The sequence below is a fragment of the Citrus clementina genome, unplaced genomic scaffold, assembly GCF_000493195.1.
Source record: "Citrus clementina cultivar Clemenules unplaced genomic scaffold, Citrus_clementina_v1.0 scaffold_8, whole genome shotgun sequence".
Classification (NCBI taxonomy): Eukaryota; Viridiplantae; Streptophyta; class Magnoliopsida; order Sapindales; family Rutaceae; genus Citrus; species Citrus x clementina.
In genome coordinates this window covers 6,063,213-6,080,023 of record NW_006262022.1, presented here as the reverse complement: position 1 = coordinate 6,080,023, position 16,811 = coordinate 6,063,213, and the positions used below count along the sequence as shown (strand labels likewise).

Here is a 16,811-nt window from a genome sequence, read left to right as displayed (position 1 = left end):
CGTGCTTTGATATTTCTTCTCCACTCTATGCGCTAATTCTTTAGTTTTCTCCTGAAGCATGACATACGGTTCAAGTTCAGGCTCAGCCAAAAAGAATCTTATTGGCATTCAAAAATAAATAAAATAAAAGTTGACCTTGACGTTGTCGTGTATCATTCGTATTTCCCTCTGAATATTCCTCATAATTTTATGTTAAAACGGTAAATTTCTATATATATATATATGATAAGACGACAACAATGTGTTGAGTTGTTTACAGAGAATACTCAAATGGGTTCGCTTGGTTTCTCTTCTCCTCTTGTTGTTGCCGTTTTGTGTTTGGTTTTGAATGCAGCTTTGCTTGTTAATGGAGGCAAAACCAGCAGTTTTATCAGGAAAGTTGAAAAGGCCATTGATTTGCCCCTTGATGCTGATGTCTTTCAAGTCCCTCCTGGCTATAATGCTCCTCAACAGGTTCCTTTTCTTTGATCCTTTTCATTTTATTGTCTCTGATCTTCGTAAGTTTGTTTGTTTTCCTAAGTTAAATAAAGGGTATGGTTTTTTTCAAAGATAATTTTAATATTTTTTTTAGGTTCATATAACTCAAGGGGATCTTGTGGGGAAGGCAGTGATAGTGTCGTGGGTTACAGTGGATGAGCCAGGCACTAATACAGTGGTTTATTGGAGTGAAAATAACAAGCAGAAGGAACAGGCTGAGGGCAAAATTTATACTTATAAATACTATAATTACACTTCTGGTTACATTCATCACTGCACTATCAGACATTTGGAGGTGAATATTTTGTATTGTAAATTTATTTGTAATTGAAGAACTTTCATTTGGAGTATTATGTTGATTTTATTCTTTGTTTGAATTCTTGGTAGTTCAATACTAAATATTACTATGTGGTTGGGATTGGACACACCGAAAGACAATTCTGGTTTGTGACTCCTCCTGAAGTTGGCCCTGATGTCCCATATTCATTTGGTCTCATTGGTAATTCCAATTTGGAATTGTTACTTTGTTTTGGTTTTTAGTAGTGATTTTGACAAAATCTTATAGGAGCTCAACGAAATCTGTCCTTTGGTGCTTGTTATATCTATATGTATGCGTGTATGTCTAAGTAACTGTTGGGGCTTGGTTTGCAGGGGATCTTGGTCAGAGTTATGATTCAAATGTGACACTTACTCATTACGAGAGGAATCCACGAAAAGGGCAGACTCTGTTATTTGTTGGCGACTTATCTTATGCTGACATCTATCCTTGTCACGATAATAATAGGTGGGATACATGGGGAAGGTTCGTTGAAAGAAGTGTCGCTTATCAACCTTGGATATGGACAGCCGGAAATCACGAAATTGACTTTTACCCAGAAATCGTAAGCATGTCTTAAGATATCCTTGGAAAGTATACATTTATCAATTTTCCATTTCCTAACATGAATCAGCAGTTCTATGATTTCTGTTTTGCAGAAGAATTGCTATGTAGTATACTTCTCGGACAATTTATTTTCAATCATGCAGTGTTGTCTTCAATCTGAAAAACTATTGCAGCTAGATTCCTAATCTGTTAAATCTTCCATTGGTAGCTAATCGTTACTGCTTCACTGCCTGCTTATGAGAATGGCTCACATCTTCGGCTTCCCTAGGGCCTAAGGGGTCTCTATGTCTCATGAGCTAGGCCTGCCAATTATTCTTTAGATTGGAGCTGGAAAATGAAATAAAATTAGAACTTGGAAAAAGTATGCTATAACCGTTACTGCTTTTGCTATTGTTGAGATTTGTAACCCTCAGAACATGGTAAGACAGAAGAGTTGTATCTTTGTTGCAGGGTGAAACCGTACCTTTCAAGCCTTATTCCCACCGTTATCATGTTCCTTACAGAGCATCAGGAAGTACTGCTCCCTTTTGGTATTCGATAAAGAGAGCTTCAGCTTACATCATAGTCTTGTCTTCATACTCAGCATATGGTAAGGATGTGTTATTACCTACAGTTATTAACAAAAATTTCAAACTTCACAATTGTGCATGATGCATGTATGCAACAAAAATTTATGTTTAACTAGCAGTTCTGATTTCTGAGAGCATTTTTGGTGATCCAAAAACTGCTAAACGAAGACTAACTTCTAGCTGCTTTGTGATTTTTGTGCTCCTTGCTTTGGGTCAATGTACCTGATTCACTCTAAGGGAACACATTGTGTTTTTCCAACTGAAATTTTTGATAAAGGAACGTTGTGTCCACACTTCATAGGGACATATCTCTTTGTAGTTTTCTGGATCTCCGTGTAGCGTTGTTTTGGTATTTAGTAATTTCAATGATAACTCGAATTCTGGCAACTGCCTCTTATACTTCTTCCAAGCTTCCGCTACTGACTAAATTTTTCTGTTTCTTTAGGAAAATACACTCCTCAGAATAGATGGTTGGAAGAGGAGCTACCAAAAGTCAACAGAAGTCAGACACCATGGTTGATTGTTCTCATGCATGCCCCCTGGTATAATAGCTACAACTATCATTACATGGAAGGAGAAACCATGAGAGTAATGTACGAACCATGGTTTGTGAAGTACAAAGTTGATGTGGTCTTTGCAGGCCATGTCCATGCCTATGAACGATCTGTAAGTATTCCTTCAATGATATTAAGTTCTAAACTGATTTTTAGTTTCTTCAAATCTCCTTGTATAGTTATGATAGCTTTAGCACTCTTAGAATGTGCAAGCATGCAATTTTCTGTCTTCTTTTGTTTTTCAAAATGATAGTCATCTCTGCTTATGGAAATATGAAAAGTATTTCTCTTTTCTGCTCTTACTCAAAACAACTTGCATATTGAAATTGCAGGAACGTGTTTCCAACATTGCATACAATGTTGTAAATGGTCTTTGCAGTCCTGTTAAGGATCTATCTGCACCCGTGTACATAACCATTGGTGATGGAGGCAATCATGAGGGCTTAGCAACCAAGTAAGATCATTGTACATATAATCAAATCTTCTTTCACATAAAGGGGATTTTATTTTTTGGGTTTGTAGTCGGATACTAATATTTCTCGTCGATGCAGCATGACGGAGCCACAGCCAGCATACTCAGCTTATCGTGAGGCCAGTTTTGGCCATGCCATTTTTGAGATCAAGAACCGAACTCACGCTTACTACGGTTGGAACCGCAATCAAGATGGGTATGCCGTGGAAGCTGATTCCATGTGGTTTTTGAACAGATTTTGGAGTCCAATTGATGATTCTACAACAGCAGATTCATGAGATATACACAACTTGATCCTGGAATAAATACAAAATCCCGAGTCATTGATAATTTCAATCTTTAATGTAATGCTATTTGTATACGTTGTTCTTGCCTATCGATAAAGCAAAACTATATGATTCATACAGGTCAAATGTTTGCCTATCTACTGATAATATGATGTTACAGTAAAGGTCAACCATCCCATAATTGAAGGATAGTATGTTCTTATAATTAAAGTTACAGTAAAGGTCAACTATCCCATAATTGAAAGATAGTATGATCTTATAATTAAAGTGGCAATAAAGGTCAACCATTCTATAGTTGAAGGATTATTATTTTCTTTTAATCTGAACATACACTAAGTAAATAATTGAAGTATTGATTAATAGTTAATAAATAAAAAAAAATTAAATTTTATATATAACTATTGTTAAAAGACACATGACAACAAATCTTTAAAAACTTAATAGAACTCGTATCAATTCCTTTAAAAAAATTTAGATTATATTCCCTCAGTGAGGATCTTATTCTTTAATCCTCAATTAGGTTAGAGATTTAAACTTGAGAAATCATATCCTTAGGGTGCGTTTGGGATTGAGGTTGAGCAACTGTAGCTTAAAAGCTACAGCACTAAAGTGTTTAGTAAACACTAACTGCTGTAACTTTTAAGCTATGTTGATATGATTTTTCACTTGTATAATATAAAATTTATTATATCTTTAATAATTTTATCAAAATTATTATTTAAAATTTATATTTACTATATATTATTAACTTTTGTTTCATAATTACAGCTTTTTTTTCACAGCAGCTGTAGCTTAAAAGCTACAGCACCTCAATCCCAAACGCACCCTTAATCAGGTTAGAAATTTGAACTTGGGAAATCATATCCAAGAGAGGGAGTTTTGAATTTAAGAGAAGAAAAATCCAGTCTCGAAACCAATTTCTCAAAGTAAAATCTAATGAAACCCTTAATTTTTTTTGCAGTGATCCAAAGTTTGCAAAATTATATAAAAGTACATCGAAAATGAAAATATTATTATTCTATTTGGAGTCAACTTAGGAATGCAACGCCGTCGTTTTTAACGAAAGAAAATGTAAAAACCGCTTCTCGTAGTTACTGAGTTGGCATTTTCGTTTCAAAGTGCCCAAGCACGGAGCACAAACTGCCTTCGAATATTTGGATTCATTCATTGATCGATCGGTTTGATTCAACACAATTTTAAGAAAACAAACACATTCAGTTAAACTTCCACTGATCACATCAACCAGAACCCCTGATTCTGATCAACACGCTTGCCAAATCTTTCTCCGTACGAACGGCCGCTGATGATGTAACACAGCGTGTCCGGTAGAATGGCGGAGCAGCTAAGTAGCTCAACATCAACATCACCGATAGAAGCTAATAACGACAACATTAGCGATAACAATAATAATCATAAAGACAATAAAAATAAAGAAAACAAAGAGAATGTAATAGATCCAGAACTGTTCAGTTGCATGCTTCAACCGGCGACAGCTGATTCCGATCCCGATTACATCGGCGTTCGACGCCTCCTTCTCTTTCGCAAAGCCGAGTCCGGTGTCCGTCGCCGACTGGTAACTTCTTCTTTTTTTTTCTCCTTTTTGTCGCGTGGGATATTTAAATTCAGCGTAATATAAATTATCGCGTTTTCATTAAGTTTTAAATGATTATGAGTGTTTAAGTTCAACGCGTGTCCTTTTCCGGTTGGTGAATCTACATTCAATTCTGATCTGTATATTAATTTTATTTGATGATTAAGCAATTGCTTCCCACATTGTTCTGTGTTAAAGGATTGGAGATGCAATGGGAAGGGGTATGTGGCCTATCGTAATTACATTCGCAGGCCAAGAAATTGGGAATCGCAAACACCAAGCTACCAGAGTACTCCTGGAAACAGGTTGCTGAAATTTTACTTGATGAGTATGAGCACTGTATTTTTTTTATCATGATCTCTCTGGCTAACCCTGGAAAAGCTTTGAATCCTAACTGGAGATCATAACTACAGTGGGAATCAGGTCGAATGTTGTAATGTCTTGGAAGGTGATAAGTTGATACTGAGATTGAACAATAGTAATGCGAACAAATTTCTTTTTGAATTTGAATAATTATCTTTTCCATGCATATTTGAACTTATTTGTTTGAAACACAAATTGGAATGTCACTGTCTTGCTTATTTCTTGATTTTTGTTTTTGTTCAGGCTTAGCTGGTCCACATTTGTGAATGTGTTAGGAATTGGAAGATTTTGTATATTTTAACATGAACTATTTAATAATACCCAAATGAAAATTTATGGAAGAATTGAGAGAGCTTCTCTCTGTATTAACTTTACAGGTCACAAGATGTGAGGGTAGAGGGCTCTTTCTTCCTATTTTGGCGTTTGCTTTTGCCAAGGGGACCGTATACTTTTGATTTATTTTTTATTGCCTTGTATTCTAAGCTGCAAAGGAGATTTAATGACCATGCAAATTTGTGATTTATGGGTTCTGTTTTAAATTTATGTTTCCACATAATTCTGACATCAGGGTAATTTACTGGTTGATGCATCAGTGGGCGATGGCTTCCATCTTCAAGTCCACTCTCCCTTTTGTATGAGGTGGACAGCTGGAGTTCTAGCAGGGTATGTACAACTTATATGATGAATTACTTTTCTTATTCCCTTAAAATGTTTATTTTTACCTCATCTTGCGTCTGATAGTGCTGTTGGAAACTAGGAACAAGTTTGTGGAATCTACATTCAGTATTAAGACATTTATTTAAGTATTGAGTAATTTGTGCTGCATAAGGAGAAAACCTACCCTTTACTGAATGAACTCCCTTCCTTCTCAATATAATCACATATTTGAAGTCAGTTTAACCACAGCCTCTTTCTATAATTTTTTGTGCAATTTTAATGAAATTTGTGAAAAAAATTTTAAAAGAAAGCGAGATTTTGTGTATGTTACATTAACCACTCTTGGTTTTACTCTAGGTCGCTTCCCTTGTCATAAATCTTCCATGCATGCGTACAATATTTTTATATGCATGTTCAAATTGCTATTTCTTTAGTATGTATTGAGCAGAATGATTAACTGCACTCAAACATCTACATACCAAATTACCAGATGTTTGGAAGATTGAATATGAATCGGTGATATGTGCTGCTGATGGCTTCTTACAGTAGTCTACATTAAAACTTTCTCGAGCTCTTTATAATCTGGAAGAAAATGTTTATTGGATGATTGCCAAAGACATATTCTGAATATTGGTTCTTTTAATGGTGTCTTGCTGCCTGTATATCCAGACACTGAGAAATTATCTCATTTTGATGTTGCACGTCGGTTGTAAAATGGATTACAAAGTACCTGCAATAGTTGCTTGCCAATAGCAGACAAACTGTTCAGCTTAGTTTCACTTAAGATTAATGGATTACAAAATGTCTAGAATTTTGCATGCTGATAGCAAAGAAACTGTCCAATTTCATTTTATTTATTTGTAACCATAGCAAGTTTCATGTTTCCTTTTTCTACAGGATCTGAGAAGTGGAAATTTAGCCTCAAGTCATAGAACAAGTTTCAGTTCGACTGCAAGTGATAGTGATCAGCCACGTCGTCAAGGGCCTGAACCTGCTTATTCTTTTGTTGGCATGCATTGCATCTTTGATCAGTGCAAAGCAGCTGGTACTTGTTCTTCCTTAAACCTTTCTTGTCTTTCATTTAATTTGAGCACAAGGTTTAATCTTCCAAAAAGAAGGAACCTAATTGATTAAACATGCAGTTACCATTTTGAAGTTTGGGCACATGAGTTCTGATCTACTTGCATATGGGGCATCTGATGGAACCTTGACCATTTGCACCGTCTCTGACCCACCTAAAGTGATCAAGCTGTTAAATGGGCATTCAAAAGATGTCACAGGTTGGATTAACTGGTATTGTTTCTATAGTCTTTCTTATATCTTAAAGTGAAAAGTTTTGCAGGCATGACTTGTCTTCTGTTTCTGTCATCTAAAGTGTGACTGCCATCTGACACCCTCTGTAATATTTAATGAAATGAGTGGTGTGTGAGACTGACTAAGCTTAAGCATAACTGTTTGTTCCTTAAGTAGAAATAGTTTGTTTAGATTTGACTGTGGATACCTGGTCTATCAATTGTCTTCTTATAGTGAGCAGCAGAGCATTGTGGATTTAGTTTTTATATTGTCTATTTGCTTTGATTGGAATTGTCTACTACAAGAGATATGCCTACCAGAGGAAGAGCACCTTAGAATATTCTGCCCAGACTACTCCCATTTCTTTTTCTGTAGACTGGAAATAAATATTGCGGGTGGCCACCACTGAGATTGATATGGGACAGATATGAAGTTTAACTTTCTGTGTGTGGATCTCTCTCAATGCCTGTCAGCAAAGTTTACATTTAGAACTATTGTTCAGTGAAGAAAAGCTATAAAATATTGAAACTAGGTCCTAAGAAGTCTGGATGCATCATTATTCTCTCTAAAGACCTTTTCTTTGGGGTAGTCATGCAACAACCTACTTTCAGTGACTTCTTTTTTTGTATTTAAATTTTCATTGCATAATTTCCATGCATTGAATGGTATTTTAGGAAAATATTTCTATAAGTTGCTCAACTTAATATTTTTGCTTAGGGGATAGAAAGATGAATGTTCAACCCACCCGTAATTTATATATAATATGAGTCTGGCCATCACTGGTGTTAAATATACCAATTTTAAATTGAGTCCATGTTTTATATTTACCGGAGCTCAATTTTTCTGAGTAGCTAACATCTTTTCAGACTTTGACTTCTCGTCAAACAATCAATACATTGCATCGTCATCCATGGATAAAACTGTGCGAGTATGGGAGTTAACAAAAGGAGATTGCATTCGAGTAATATATGGAGTCTCTTCTCAACTGTGTATTCGTTTTCACCCTGTAAGTACAGTCTTACACTGATTGTTGTTTATTCTATTCAAATCATTCCAATCCATTTGTATGATAAATGTTACCTAAGTTAATAGTTTCTCATTTTCAAGAATGATCTTGCTTGCGACCAACCAAGTGTTGGTTCATCTGAACCAAATTGCCTGTAGTAACCCCACATTAGAAATCCTAGAGCACCAATTCTTTTTCCTTTTTCTTTTTCTTTCCCAATTTTGTTATCAATTTAATCATCTTGAACTTGTATCTCACTCTGAAAATATAGCAAATTTCATTTTCAATATCCATTATTGGATTGAGATGCATTAGATTTTAATTTTTCTCTCTCTGTCTCTCCGTCTCTGTGTGTGTGTGTGTGTGTGAACACGCTGCATAGGCAAATCAAATGTTAACTACCTTTGTTTGGATTTTTTAAAACCTTATTAGCTCTGAAATTTCTATTTTTTTTAACCTTTCTCTATGCAGGTAAATAACAATTTCCTTTCAGTGGGCAATGCAAACAAAGAGATCACTGTAATCATTGCTTACCTTTGCTTGCTGCATTTTGAGAAAGAAAAATTATTTTATTCTCAGAATTGTATACATAGTTTCTCCATGTTGGTTTTGTTGATATTGCTGTATTCTGCTAGCTTGATTTGTTGCAAAATTTAGCTAAAACACTTTGTTTAATTATGGGTTCTTGATCACGAACTGTGATATACGGATCTGCTGTGACTCACTTGGATAGACATAAATCAACTGGGTGTGGTGCTAATAGATATTGTACAAGGAAATCAGTTTCCTTCCAAAGTTCTGTGTCTTATGGTTAAACTGAATGGATTAATTAGGCTTTCATTGCTAAATGTCGATAATAATTTATGTTGTATGTGATGCCCTAGAGAAGTAACACCTGAAAATACCCAGGAAGTTCCTACTAATATGGTTATGAAACAGATAAAGACAACGGTGTTGATATTATATTATCTCACATATATAAGAAAATGAATGTTTAATCCTTCAATCATAAAATGTGTGTTGACTATTGGTTGAATAGGAGAAAAGTCTGTGCCATGTGTAGTAATCAGAAATGAAATAGACCTTCTTTGTCAATAAAAAATCTTCTCAGCAGCATATTAGAACTTACCTTTTGTGTCTCCCTCCTGCTGGGTTTTGCTACTTTTTGCTGAGTTTTGCTACTTTTCATGCTGGTGTTGTTTGAAGCTAAAATTTCCGAGTTCTTGTTTGTACTTGGCCAGTTAAAATGATTCCTGAGGATTCTAGACTCACCTGCTTTTGTTATGTCTACTAATTCCATCATCCAAATGGTAAATTATAATTATGTCTACACCAGGTATTCAATTTCAGCACTGGGAGAATTATTAAAAAATTGGTTGTTGACAGTGAAGTTACTTCTATGGATCATGATCACACTGGTCAGCTCCTTTTCTGCGGGGATGCACAGGTATATCTTGTGTTACTTGTATATCTTTAGTGTTTATGAACTCTTATGGTCCTATTTAGACATTCTTTTAATGGGGAATACATCTAGGGATGCATATACTCAATAAGTATGGAATCCCACTCGGGTGCATTATCCCGTTCTCATCGTCATCGAACTACCGGGAAGCGCAAATGTCCAGTCACAACTGTGCAGTATCGGAGTTTCTCTCTGTTGGCAGGGGGTCCTGTGTTGCTGACATGTACTCAAGATGGAAATTTGTCTTTCTTCAGGTTAGGAAGCAAGAACATGCCTTCTGTTTTTGAGTTTAATTCAAAGCACTGACAGTAGGCTGGTGTTGGTATGTTGATGTTACAGTGTAGCACTGGAAATTCAAGGTTATCTTACTTTTCGTTGCTCACTTAAATTAGCTCCTAGAGTGCACAGCATTCGAGCTTCATTCTGCCCTTTGCTTTCCCTTGAAAAAGGAGAATACATAGGTTCGTGTGCAACTTATTGTTTATGCAATAAACATTTCTATTTTCCCCACATTTTGTTGGAGGATATGGTCTTTTCAAGTATGGCTCAAAATTCGTCTTAAATTGTGTCAAAAATTAAAATAATAATAATAATAATAATAAATATATATGTGTGTGTGTTTGTGTGTTTTACAATAAGCTATTGGAAAGAGTAAGTTTCAGTGGAAACTACAAATTAAAATCAAATGTAGGGAGAAGAGATGTCAATATAATGATGTTGAGTTACAGAATTTTCTACAAATGGAAATCACTTATAGAATCATATATCTTTTGCTTAGCAAATAAATAAATGTCTTTGTCTTTGCTGACATTGCTACATGCTTGTAACATAAAGTTGCTGGAAGTGAGGATTCAAATGTGTACTTCTATGATCTAGCAAAGCCAAAGCATTCGTGCGTGAACAAGCTGCAGGTCTGTCTCACTTGTGCATTAGCTCTTCAGTTTTCTGCTTTTATTGATTAAACTGGTGTCAAATTGACCTGAATTTGTGATTGCAGGGTCACCGTTTTCCAGTTGTTGCAGTCGCTTGGAACCATGGAGAGAACTTGCTGGCATCTTCTGATCTTTATGGGATTGTCATTGTATGGAAGAGAGCGAAGACAAGTTAGGAACAAATCTTGGTATGGTGAAAAAGAAAGTTCTAAGATACATTCACAAAGGCGGAAAGGATTTTAACTTTGTTTTGCCCGTCCTCTTTTGATGATCCATTTGTATGGGTGTATTTCATGAATCATTGTATCCAACTGCTATGGAAACTGAATTAGAGTAGTTTGTATCGAATTTTGTACTCAAAACGTCATGTAATATAAAAGGCTTGCATGATGATGTGTAATTTGTCGACAGACTGAGACAGACGTGTAAACTCCACACGGATTGATTTAAGGAACGAAGCGTCTCTATTGATCAAGACATGATCTTGTATGTTGGTTGTAGCAGGATTCTCTGAATCTGCATTCACGTTCAATTCTCAAGCAAGTTTTCCGGTGGTTGTCAATTTCTTATTAGCTTTCCATTGCAGTCTAGGTGGTTAGGATACTGGGCTTTCCGCCCGAGAGACTCGGATTCGAGGGAATAGGGATAGGAGAATCATAAAAACTCACCATCTCCACCCCCAACTTCTTATAATAAGGCTAAAAACGAAAGAGATACAAAGCCACGATTGCTACTCTCTTATCTATTGCTCTCTTTCATAAAGTTAAAATAGTTGTATTATACACAAACCTATGTTATATATATATATATATAAACAAGAAACTAGGACAGGTAGACCGGAGGAGGATCTAAACTTTTACATAATTACAGACGACCAAATAAATCCAAGTAAAAACCAAGTTTACTGTAGTACAAATATACAAGAACAAAGTTTTTAAGACCAGTTTGCCTACCCCCGTCCCGCTGACTCGCCATTACTACTTTACTAGTGTTTGTCAGGCAAATAGATATCTTTTGCCTCCATGTCTGCAAGCCCACACAAAGTTTAAGAAGGGAAAGATGTTTCAGATTGTCATAGTTTCTACTTCAGCTTGCTATGGTCTCTACCCTCACCTGCGGCGTCGTTTTGTTTCCACCTGAAACACCATCAACAAACATGCATGTTAGCAATACACTACTTTACCTTGTCATAGAATACAAGTGTTGTCTGAATCCAGTAGTTCATTTAATGAGCTTGACATTGTATTCCTTACATTTATCATTATTAAATGACACCATATTTACATAAATTAGTCAGCATTTATGAACAACTCTGATAGGAGCTCAAAAAACAAATAAACATGAATGAAACAGACAAACCATAGGTTCACATATAGCCATGGGTTCACATATAGCCATGTACTACAATCAATTTATTAGAATACCTTTGCATCTGAGTGCCTGCCATTCGCTTGAGAATTTTGCAACTTCTTTTGACCTTCAGTTGAACAACTTTCACAGAAGAAGTGATCAAGTCTTTTAGCTTCCTCAGCAGTCATGTTTATACAATTAGGATGAAACCTGAATCACAAGTAGCATCTTGAAGACCGTATCGGTTTAAAGTCTAATAAAAAATATCTGCTCTATAATTGGATGTGTCCGATGTCTGATACCATTCGGTAAAAGCAACCACCACATACTATAGACATAAATTCGAATCACTTTCATGTAAGATATATGACCCTTCTGCCTTGTGACCATTGCTAAATTTTGCAGCCATGCTCAAGCAAATACCAAAAAACAACATTAAGCCCCAATCTAACGAACAAATACCTACTCTAATTTCTTAATTCTGCAATTTCTTTTGCAGTCGGAGACTAAGAACAGAAGCTTTCTTCATGAACGACATAGTGAAATCTGGGTTTTCTCAGTAATCATATTTAAATAAGGTGCAGAAGCAGAAGTGTGAATAGGATACCTAATGTGAGTTTTCTTAATTAAACACAATAAACCAGAGAAAGTGAAGGAAAAAGAAAAACAGGAAGATGGGAGGTGTTGGCTCTATGAAGGAAAAAGAACAACAGGAAGATGGGAGGTGTTGGCTATATGAAGGAAAAAGAACAGGAAGATGGAAGGAGTTGGCTATATAACCGCTCATTCTTATGTGTGTATTTCTAAAGTAACTCAAAAAACATACATGCTAGTATTCACTATTCAGTTCTGGTCCACTAAACCTAGATCCCACGAGGTGTTCTCCAGAGACAGTCCTACATATATAACTTTTGCACTTACTAAATGAAGTCAAAGAGCTGAGTATGGTGAATCAATCAGTTCATCATCAGGCGCTAGGGTCATATTGCTAAAATCCTTTCTACTTTTCAGATTTGCTCCTAAGTTGCAACAATCATGACAGACACTAAAGAAAGGGTTCAATTGTTTTATATATAGCTTCAAATTGATCTGTAGGGCCTTTCCACTTTCCAAACAATCACTAATCTCCATAGATACTGCAGTTGGACTTTCCATTTATGACCTGCCATATTGATATGTGCAGGCTTCAGTATATTTTCATCTGCAAAGTTTTTACACAGCAGCTAATTAAATTTAATAATCAAGCAAACTGCATCTTATTAAGACTATTAAACAACACCATTTATAAAAGAAATGACAATTATTTTATTCTTTTTTCTTTTTGGGAGCAATCGTTCTGCAGATAGTTCGTTCTAATGTCTGAGAAATGAATACAGACAGAGAAGAGTTAAAAAGTAGACTTCAAACATAGTAAGAAGTTAAAGTTCCAGGATTATTTGTACTTCTATTTAAACACAAGCTAATGACAAAATACATGAGAACCTAGAGGTCTTCACAAGTGAATAGTTGAAGCCCAACTCTCTCCTCCAATTTGCTGAACCCTTCATTTCAGGATATAACCAGACAGAATACAATGAACAATAAGCAAAATTTGGAAAATATTCCTAGACTTTCTCGACATATCCAGACCAACTTAAAAAAAAAAAAAAAAAAAAAACTGATTTTGGTGTGGCAAGTAGTCATCAGCATCCTAAAATAAGTTTCTAACAAATACAAAATCAAGCAGCAGAAAGTTGAAAGGTAGAAAACATGAAAAACAGAAATCCATTTGTGTAATAATCAAAACCTTCAATTATTCACGAGAGAAATTGTTTTAAAATATCAAATTTTGTGTACACCGTAATGGATGAAGAACACGCAAAAGGGCAAGAGGGCTAGTTAACTTCACAAAACACAACAACTTACCAATCACTGCATCCTTCACACTGAACCATTAGATCGTCAGGATTATAAGGCATTTCGCATTTGCAATACCTGCCAAACAAAAAGAGAAATAATAATAAGAAGAAGAAGAAGAAGAACTTACAGTAACTAACACAAAATTAACCCAAAACCGCACACTTAAAATTGAGGTAACCAAACTCGGATACACCTCTTTGTTCTCGAAAAAAGAAGAATACAAAATTCTCATGATAAAGTAAAAACATTTTTCAGATAAATTCCCAGGAAAAAGTTCAAAATACAATATTGGCTGTTTTCTACTAAATTCTATTCAATTTGTATCTTGAAACTCCAATTGTATTCCTAGCTTTCACAATTGAATATTCTAACAAATGATAAGTTTCTTTTAGCTGCACAAAAAAGAAATAAACACAACGAAACTAATCGTCACAGAATTAACAAATTAAAAGATAAAAAATTCAAAAAAAAATGGCTACGTACACAGCGACGCGATCAGGATTGAAAGCTCCAGAGGAGGAATTATACTCGAAACGACAGAAGAAGTCATCGTTTCCGACGGCGTCAAGTTTGGTATAGCTCTTGAAACTGTGGACCGTACACTTGCCTTCGATTGTGTCGGCACTCTGAATGTCGTGGTGATCGGAGAGGAACACCTCCTTGGAGCCGTGGAACTGACGGCGGCCGCCGATCGACTCCTCCGGCCGGTAGTACCAGCGGACGTGCACCTTGACGTTGGCTCCACGCGCGTCGGATTCGATCCGCTCGATCTTCGCCACGTAGGACGGCTTCGAAGGTTCCGATGGACGCATTAAAACGCAGTCGCCGGCTGAAAATAATAAAATACGTCTTCGGTAAACCAATAATTCAATTATATAAAATGAAAATTAAAATTAATTCTAATTTTAGTTGAGTGTGTGTGTGTTTAACTTACGTTTAATAGTTTTGCTGATGGATTTGACTGTATAAGACTCGAGAGTCCGCCTTGGAGCTTTGGGTTTGGCCATTGAGGTTGAAGAGAACAGCTACTACACCACTGAACCAGAATACACAAAAGTCATGACCAAAAGAAACTACACAGATTGTGATACAAATTTAACTCCCTGTTTTTATCTTCTTCTAAGGCTTTGTTTGGCCACCCTGAAAAAGGTTTTTTTTTTTTTTTTTGTAAAAATGATAATTTTATAGTATTGCCATGTGTCATACATTGAATGTTTAAAAAAATATAGAATACATACTTTCTTAAATATTTGGTTCTAGAGTTTAGCCGAATAGTTTTCAAATAATTTTATTTAATTGGTCACTACGTATTTGAAAGAGAATTAAAAATTAAAAATTAATTTAGTCTTTGAAAAAAGAAAATTAAAATATACTTTTTAATTATTTAAAATTAAAATCTATCAACCTTTAAAAGCAGAAAGGAGTTTAGTTTAATAAAAGGAACCAAAATAATACATTTTAATAATAAAAAAATGTGCTTAGATAATTTTGAATATATATTTCTTATAGTTTACATGCGTCTCATTAATTAATACATTATAAATTTATTTGATATTTCCAACAAGAAATTCCCATCCAAACGCGTCCTTAGCTGTTTAATGGTCAATTGATTTGCTGTTTCGCGTTGTAGGATTAAAAACCGCGCGGATGTCCAATCAGCCTTGATCGACTGTGAGAACTGAAACTAAAATGGTTGAAACGTGGACGCCGAGGGTAGGATTGAAATTATAGAGCAGCTGAGGGGGATTTATGACGATTGAAAAGTAGGGATCGACGAGAATCCACGTCAGCGTCTACGTAGCTGTAATGGATTGAAAAGTTAAGCTGAAGCCGATGAAATTTTTCCATTAAAGTTGTGGAACAGAACGAGAGAGTTCGACTCTGTTTCTGGACTTCTATGTGACCAGATTTATTTTTACAAAACTCACGTGCTGCTTTCTGGCGTTGCCACGTATGCGTCGATATTACAAGTCCTTGCTAGCACCATTAAGTTACATCATAGTATCATTTTCTTTTTATTTTTTTAGATTAAAGTAGCTTAGCAGCTGCCCACAACCACAATCCGATATAATTTGAACTTAGTTTATTTGAGATTTTTTTAAAAATTGTTTGTTCGTTCAAATAAATAAAATTTTAGTTTAAAAAATAAATAAACGAAAATTATTGTTCCAATCTTTCTATTACTTTTTGATGTTAGTAAATTCTCAATTTGAAAAGAAAAAAAATAACATGTTATATGACGGTATACTATGATGATATTATTTATACAAAATTATGTATATAGATTTTTTATTAAGAAATTAAAGTATTTTCTGACTTTTTTTTCGTAACCAAAAATTAATTAATATTAGATTAAAAAACTAATGTTAAAAAAATTTAAGTTTAACTTTAAAGGAAGCACACTATTGTTTGATAAAAAGGAACGTAGTTTTCGTCACGTCAAGGGGCGAATAAAGCATCCTGTCATTTCTGTGATACCTCATTTATTACGTCAGCGTAATCAATGGGGCCCAACCCTGACTTTTGGAGCTATAGTTTGGTCGGGAGCGCTAATGACCGTCGGATCTATTCCCTGCGGCTGCCAAGTCCCAATTTGTTCTCCAATTTTCTCACTCATGTAGACTCTGAATCAATTTACCCGCTTTCATTTCTTTTATTTTTTGAACTATTTTTTTAATTAATTATAACGGAAATAGCATCCTCTCTTAAATTACCGTCATAAAAAATTAGTATGAAACTTTTTAAGTTATCTGTGTTTCCACCGTAAATTTATAATTCGTATGGTTAATCCACTAAATCATTAGTTTTCACTAAAAAATGTTCAGAATTATAGTAAATTGATTATTTGGCTCTTAAAACTCATAACATAAAACATTTAGAAAAATTATCAACCATATACATTAAGTTCACCCTATTATTAAAAAAAAAAGTACTTCAAAATTTTTAATTTGTTTGATTTTCATCACAAGTTTATAATTTTTATCAAAAGTCTAATAAAGCATTTGTAATAACATTA

At 35.0% G+C, this 16,811-nt stretch overlaps 3 protein-coding genes across 5 annotated transcripts; 2 read left to right on the top strand and 1 right to left on the bottom strand.

Moving 5' to 3' along the window:
- Positions 1–13: 13 nt before the first annotated feature.
- LOC18034096 (purple acid phosphatase 2) lies at positions 14–3,503 on the top strand. Its single transcript, XM_006423336.2, has 8 exons — positions 14–453; positions 572–772; positions 865–976; positions 1,129–1,358; positions 1,811–1,949; positions 2,375–2,595; positions 2,816–2,937; positions 3,035–3,503. The coding sequence occupies exons 1-8, from the start codon at positions 223–225 to the stop codon at positions 3,231–3,233; spliced, it is 1,455 nt and encodes a 484-aa protein (XP_006423399.1). The 5' UTR covers positions 14–222; the 3' UTR covers positions 3,234–3,503.
- Positions 3,504–4,283: 780 nt separating this feature from the next.
- Positions 4,284–11,023, top strand: LOC18033962 (WD repeat-containing protein 13). 3 transcript variants are annotated; one of them, XM_006423333.2, is made up of 12 exons: positions 4,284–4,815; positions 5,032–5,138; positions 5,790–5,859; positions 6,751–6,898; positions 6,996–7,133; positions 8,013–8,152; positions 8,624–8,671; positions 9,489–9,599; positions 9,687–9,868; positions 9,954–10,075; positions 10,449–10,525; positions 10,612–11,023. In XM_006423333.2, the coding sequence occupies exons 1-12, from the start codon at positions 4,573–4,575 to the stop codon at positions 10,720–10,722; spliced, it is 1,497 nt and encodes a 498-aa protein (XP_006423396.1). In that variant the 5' UTR covers positions 4,284–4,572; the 3' UTR covers positions 10,723–11,023. The 3 variants fall into 3 exon arrangements, 2 of the variants coding, with proteins under 2 accessions (XP_006423396.1, XP_024034654.1); XM_024178886.1 differs by lacking the exon at positions 8,624–8,671; XR_002904246.1 differs by lacking the exon at positions 9,954–10,075 and having other exon boundaries at positions 4,285–4,815; positions 10,612–10,701.
- A 235-nt stretch (positions 11,024–11,258) lies between these two features.
- On the bottom strand, positions 11,259–14,891 carry LOC18035340 (chromatin remodeling protein SHL). Its single transcript, XM_006423331.2, has 5 exons — positions 14,730–14,891; positions 14,279–14,624; positions 13,802–13,870; positions 11,971–12,106; positions 11,259–11,682 (listed from the first exon to the last, which is right to left on the bottom strand). The coding sequence occupies exons 1-5, from the start codon at positions 14,800–14,802 to the stop codon at positions 11,656–11,658; spliced, it is 651 nt and encodes a 216-aa protein (XP_006423394.1). The 5' UTR covers positions 14,803–14,891; the 3' UTR covers positions 11,259–11,655.
- Between the last annotated feature and the right edge of the window lie 1,920 nt (positions 14,892–16,811).

What these genes read in the sequence shown, in the direction of transcription:
- LOC18033962 (XM_006423333.2), top strand. Translation starts at nt 4,573, where the DNA reads ATGGCGGAGCAGCTAAGTAGCTCAACATCAACATCACCGATAGAAGCT. An exon ending in ACAGCTGGAGTTCTAGCAGG is followed by an intron (nt 5,860 to 6,750) that starts GTATGTACAACT and finishes CTTTTTCTACAG; the next exon opens with GATCTGAGAAGTGGAAATTT. An exon ending in GGAAATTTGTCTTTCTTCAG is followed by an intron (nt 9,869 to 9,953) that starts GTTAGGAAGCAA and finishes TTGATGTTACAG; the next exon opens with TGTAGCACTGGAAATTCAAG.
- LOC18035340 (XM_006423331.2), bottom strand. Translation starts at nt 14,802, where the DNA reads ATGGCCAAACCCAAAGCTCCAAGGCGGACTCTCGAGTCTTATACAGTC. An exon ending in TGTGAAGGATGCAGTGATTG is followed by an intron (nt 12,107 to 13,801) that starts GTAAGTTGTTGT and finishes CTTGTGATTCAG; the next exon opens with GTTTCATCCTAATTGTATAA. An exon ending in GCAGGCACTCAGATGCAAAG is followed by an intron (nt 11,683 to 11,970) that starts GTATTCTAATAA and finishes ATGGTGTTTCAG; the next exon opens with GTGGAAACAAAACGACGCCG.
- LOC18034096 (XM_006423336.2), top strand. Translation starts at nt 223, where the DNA reads ATGATAAGACGACAACAATGTGTTGAGTTGTTTACAGAGAATACTCAA. An exon ending in ATATTCATTTGGTCTCATTG is followed by an intron (nt 977 to 1,128) that starts GTAATTCCAATT and finishes CTTGGTTTGCAG; the next exon opens with GGGATCTTGGTCAGAGTTAT. An exon ending in TCCATGCCTATGAACGATCT is followed by an intron (nt 2,596 to 2,815) that starts GTAAGTATTCCT and finishes TTGAAATTGCAG; the next exon opens with GAACGTGTTTCCAACATTGC.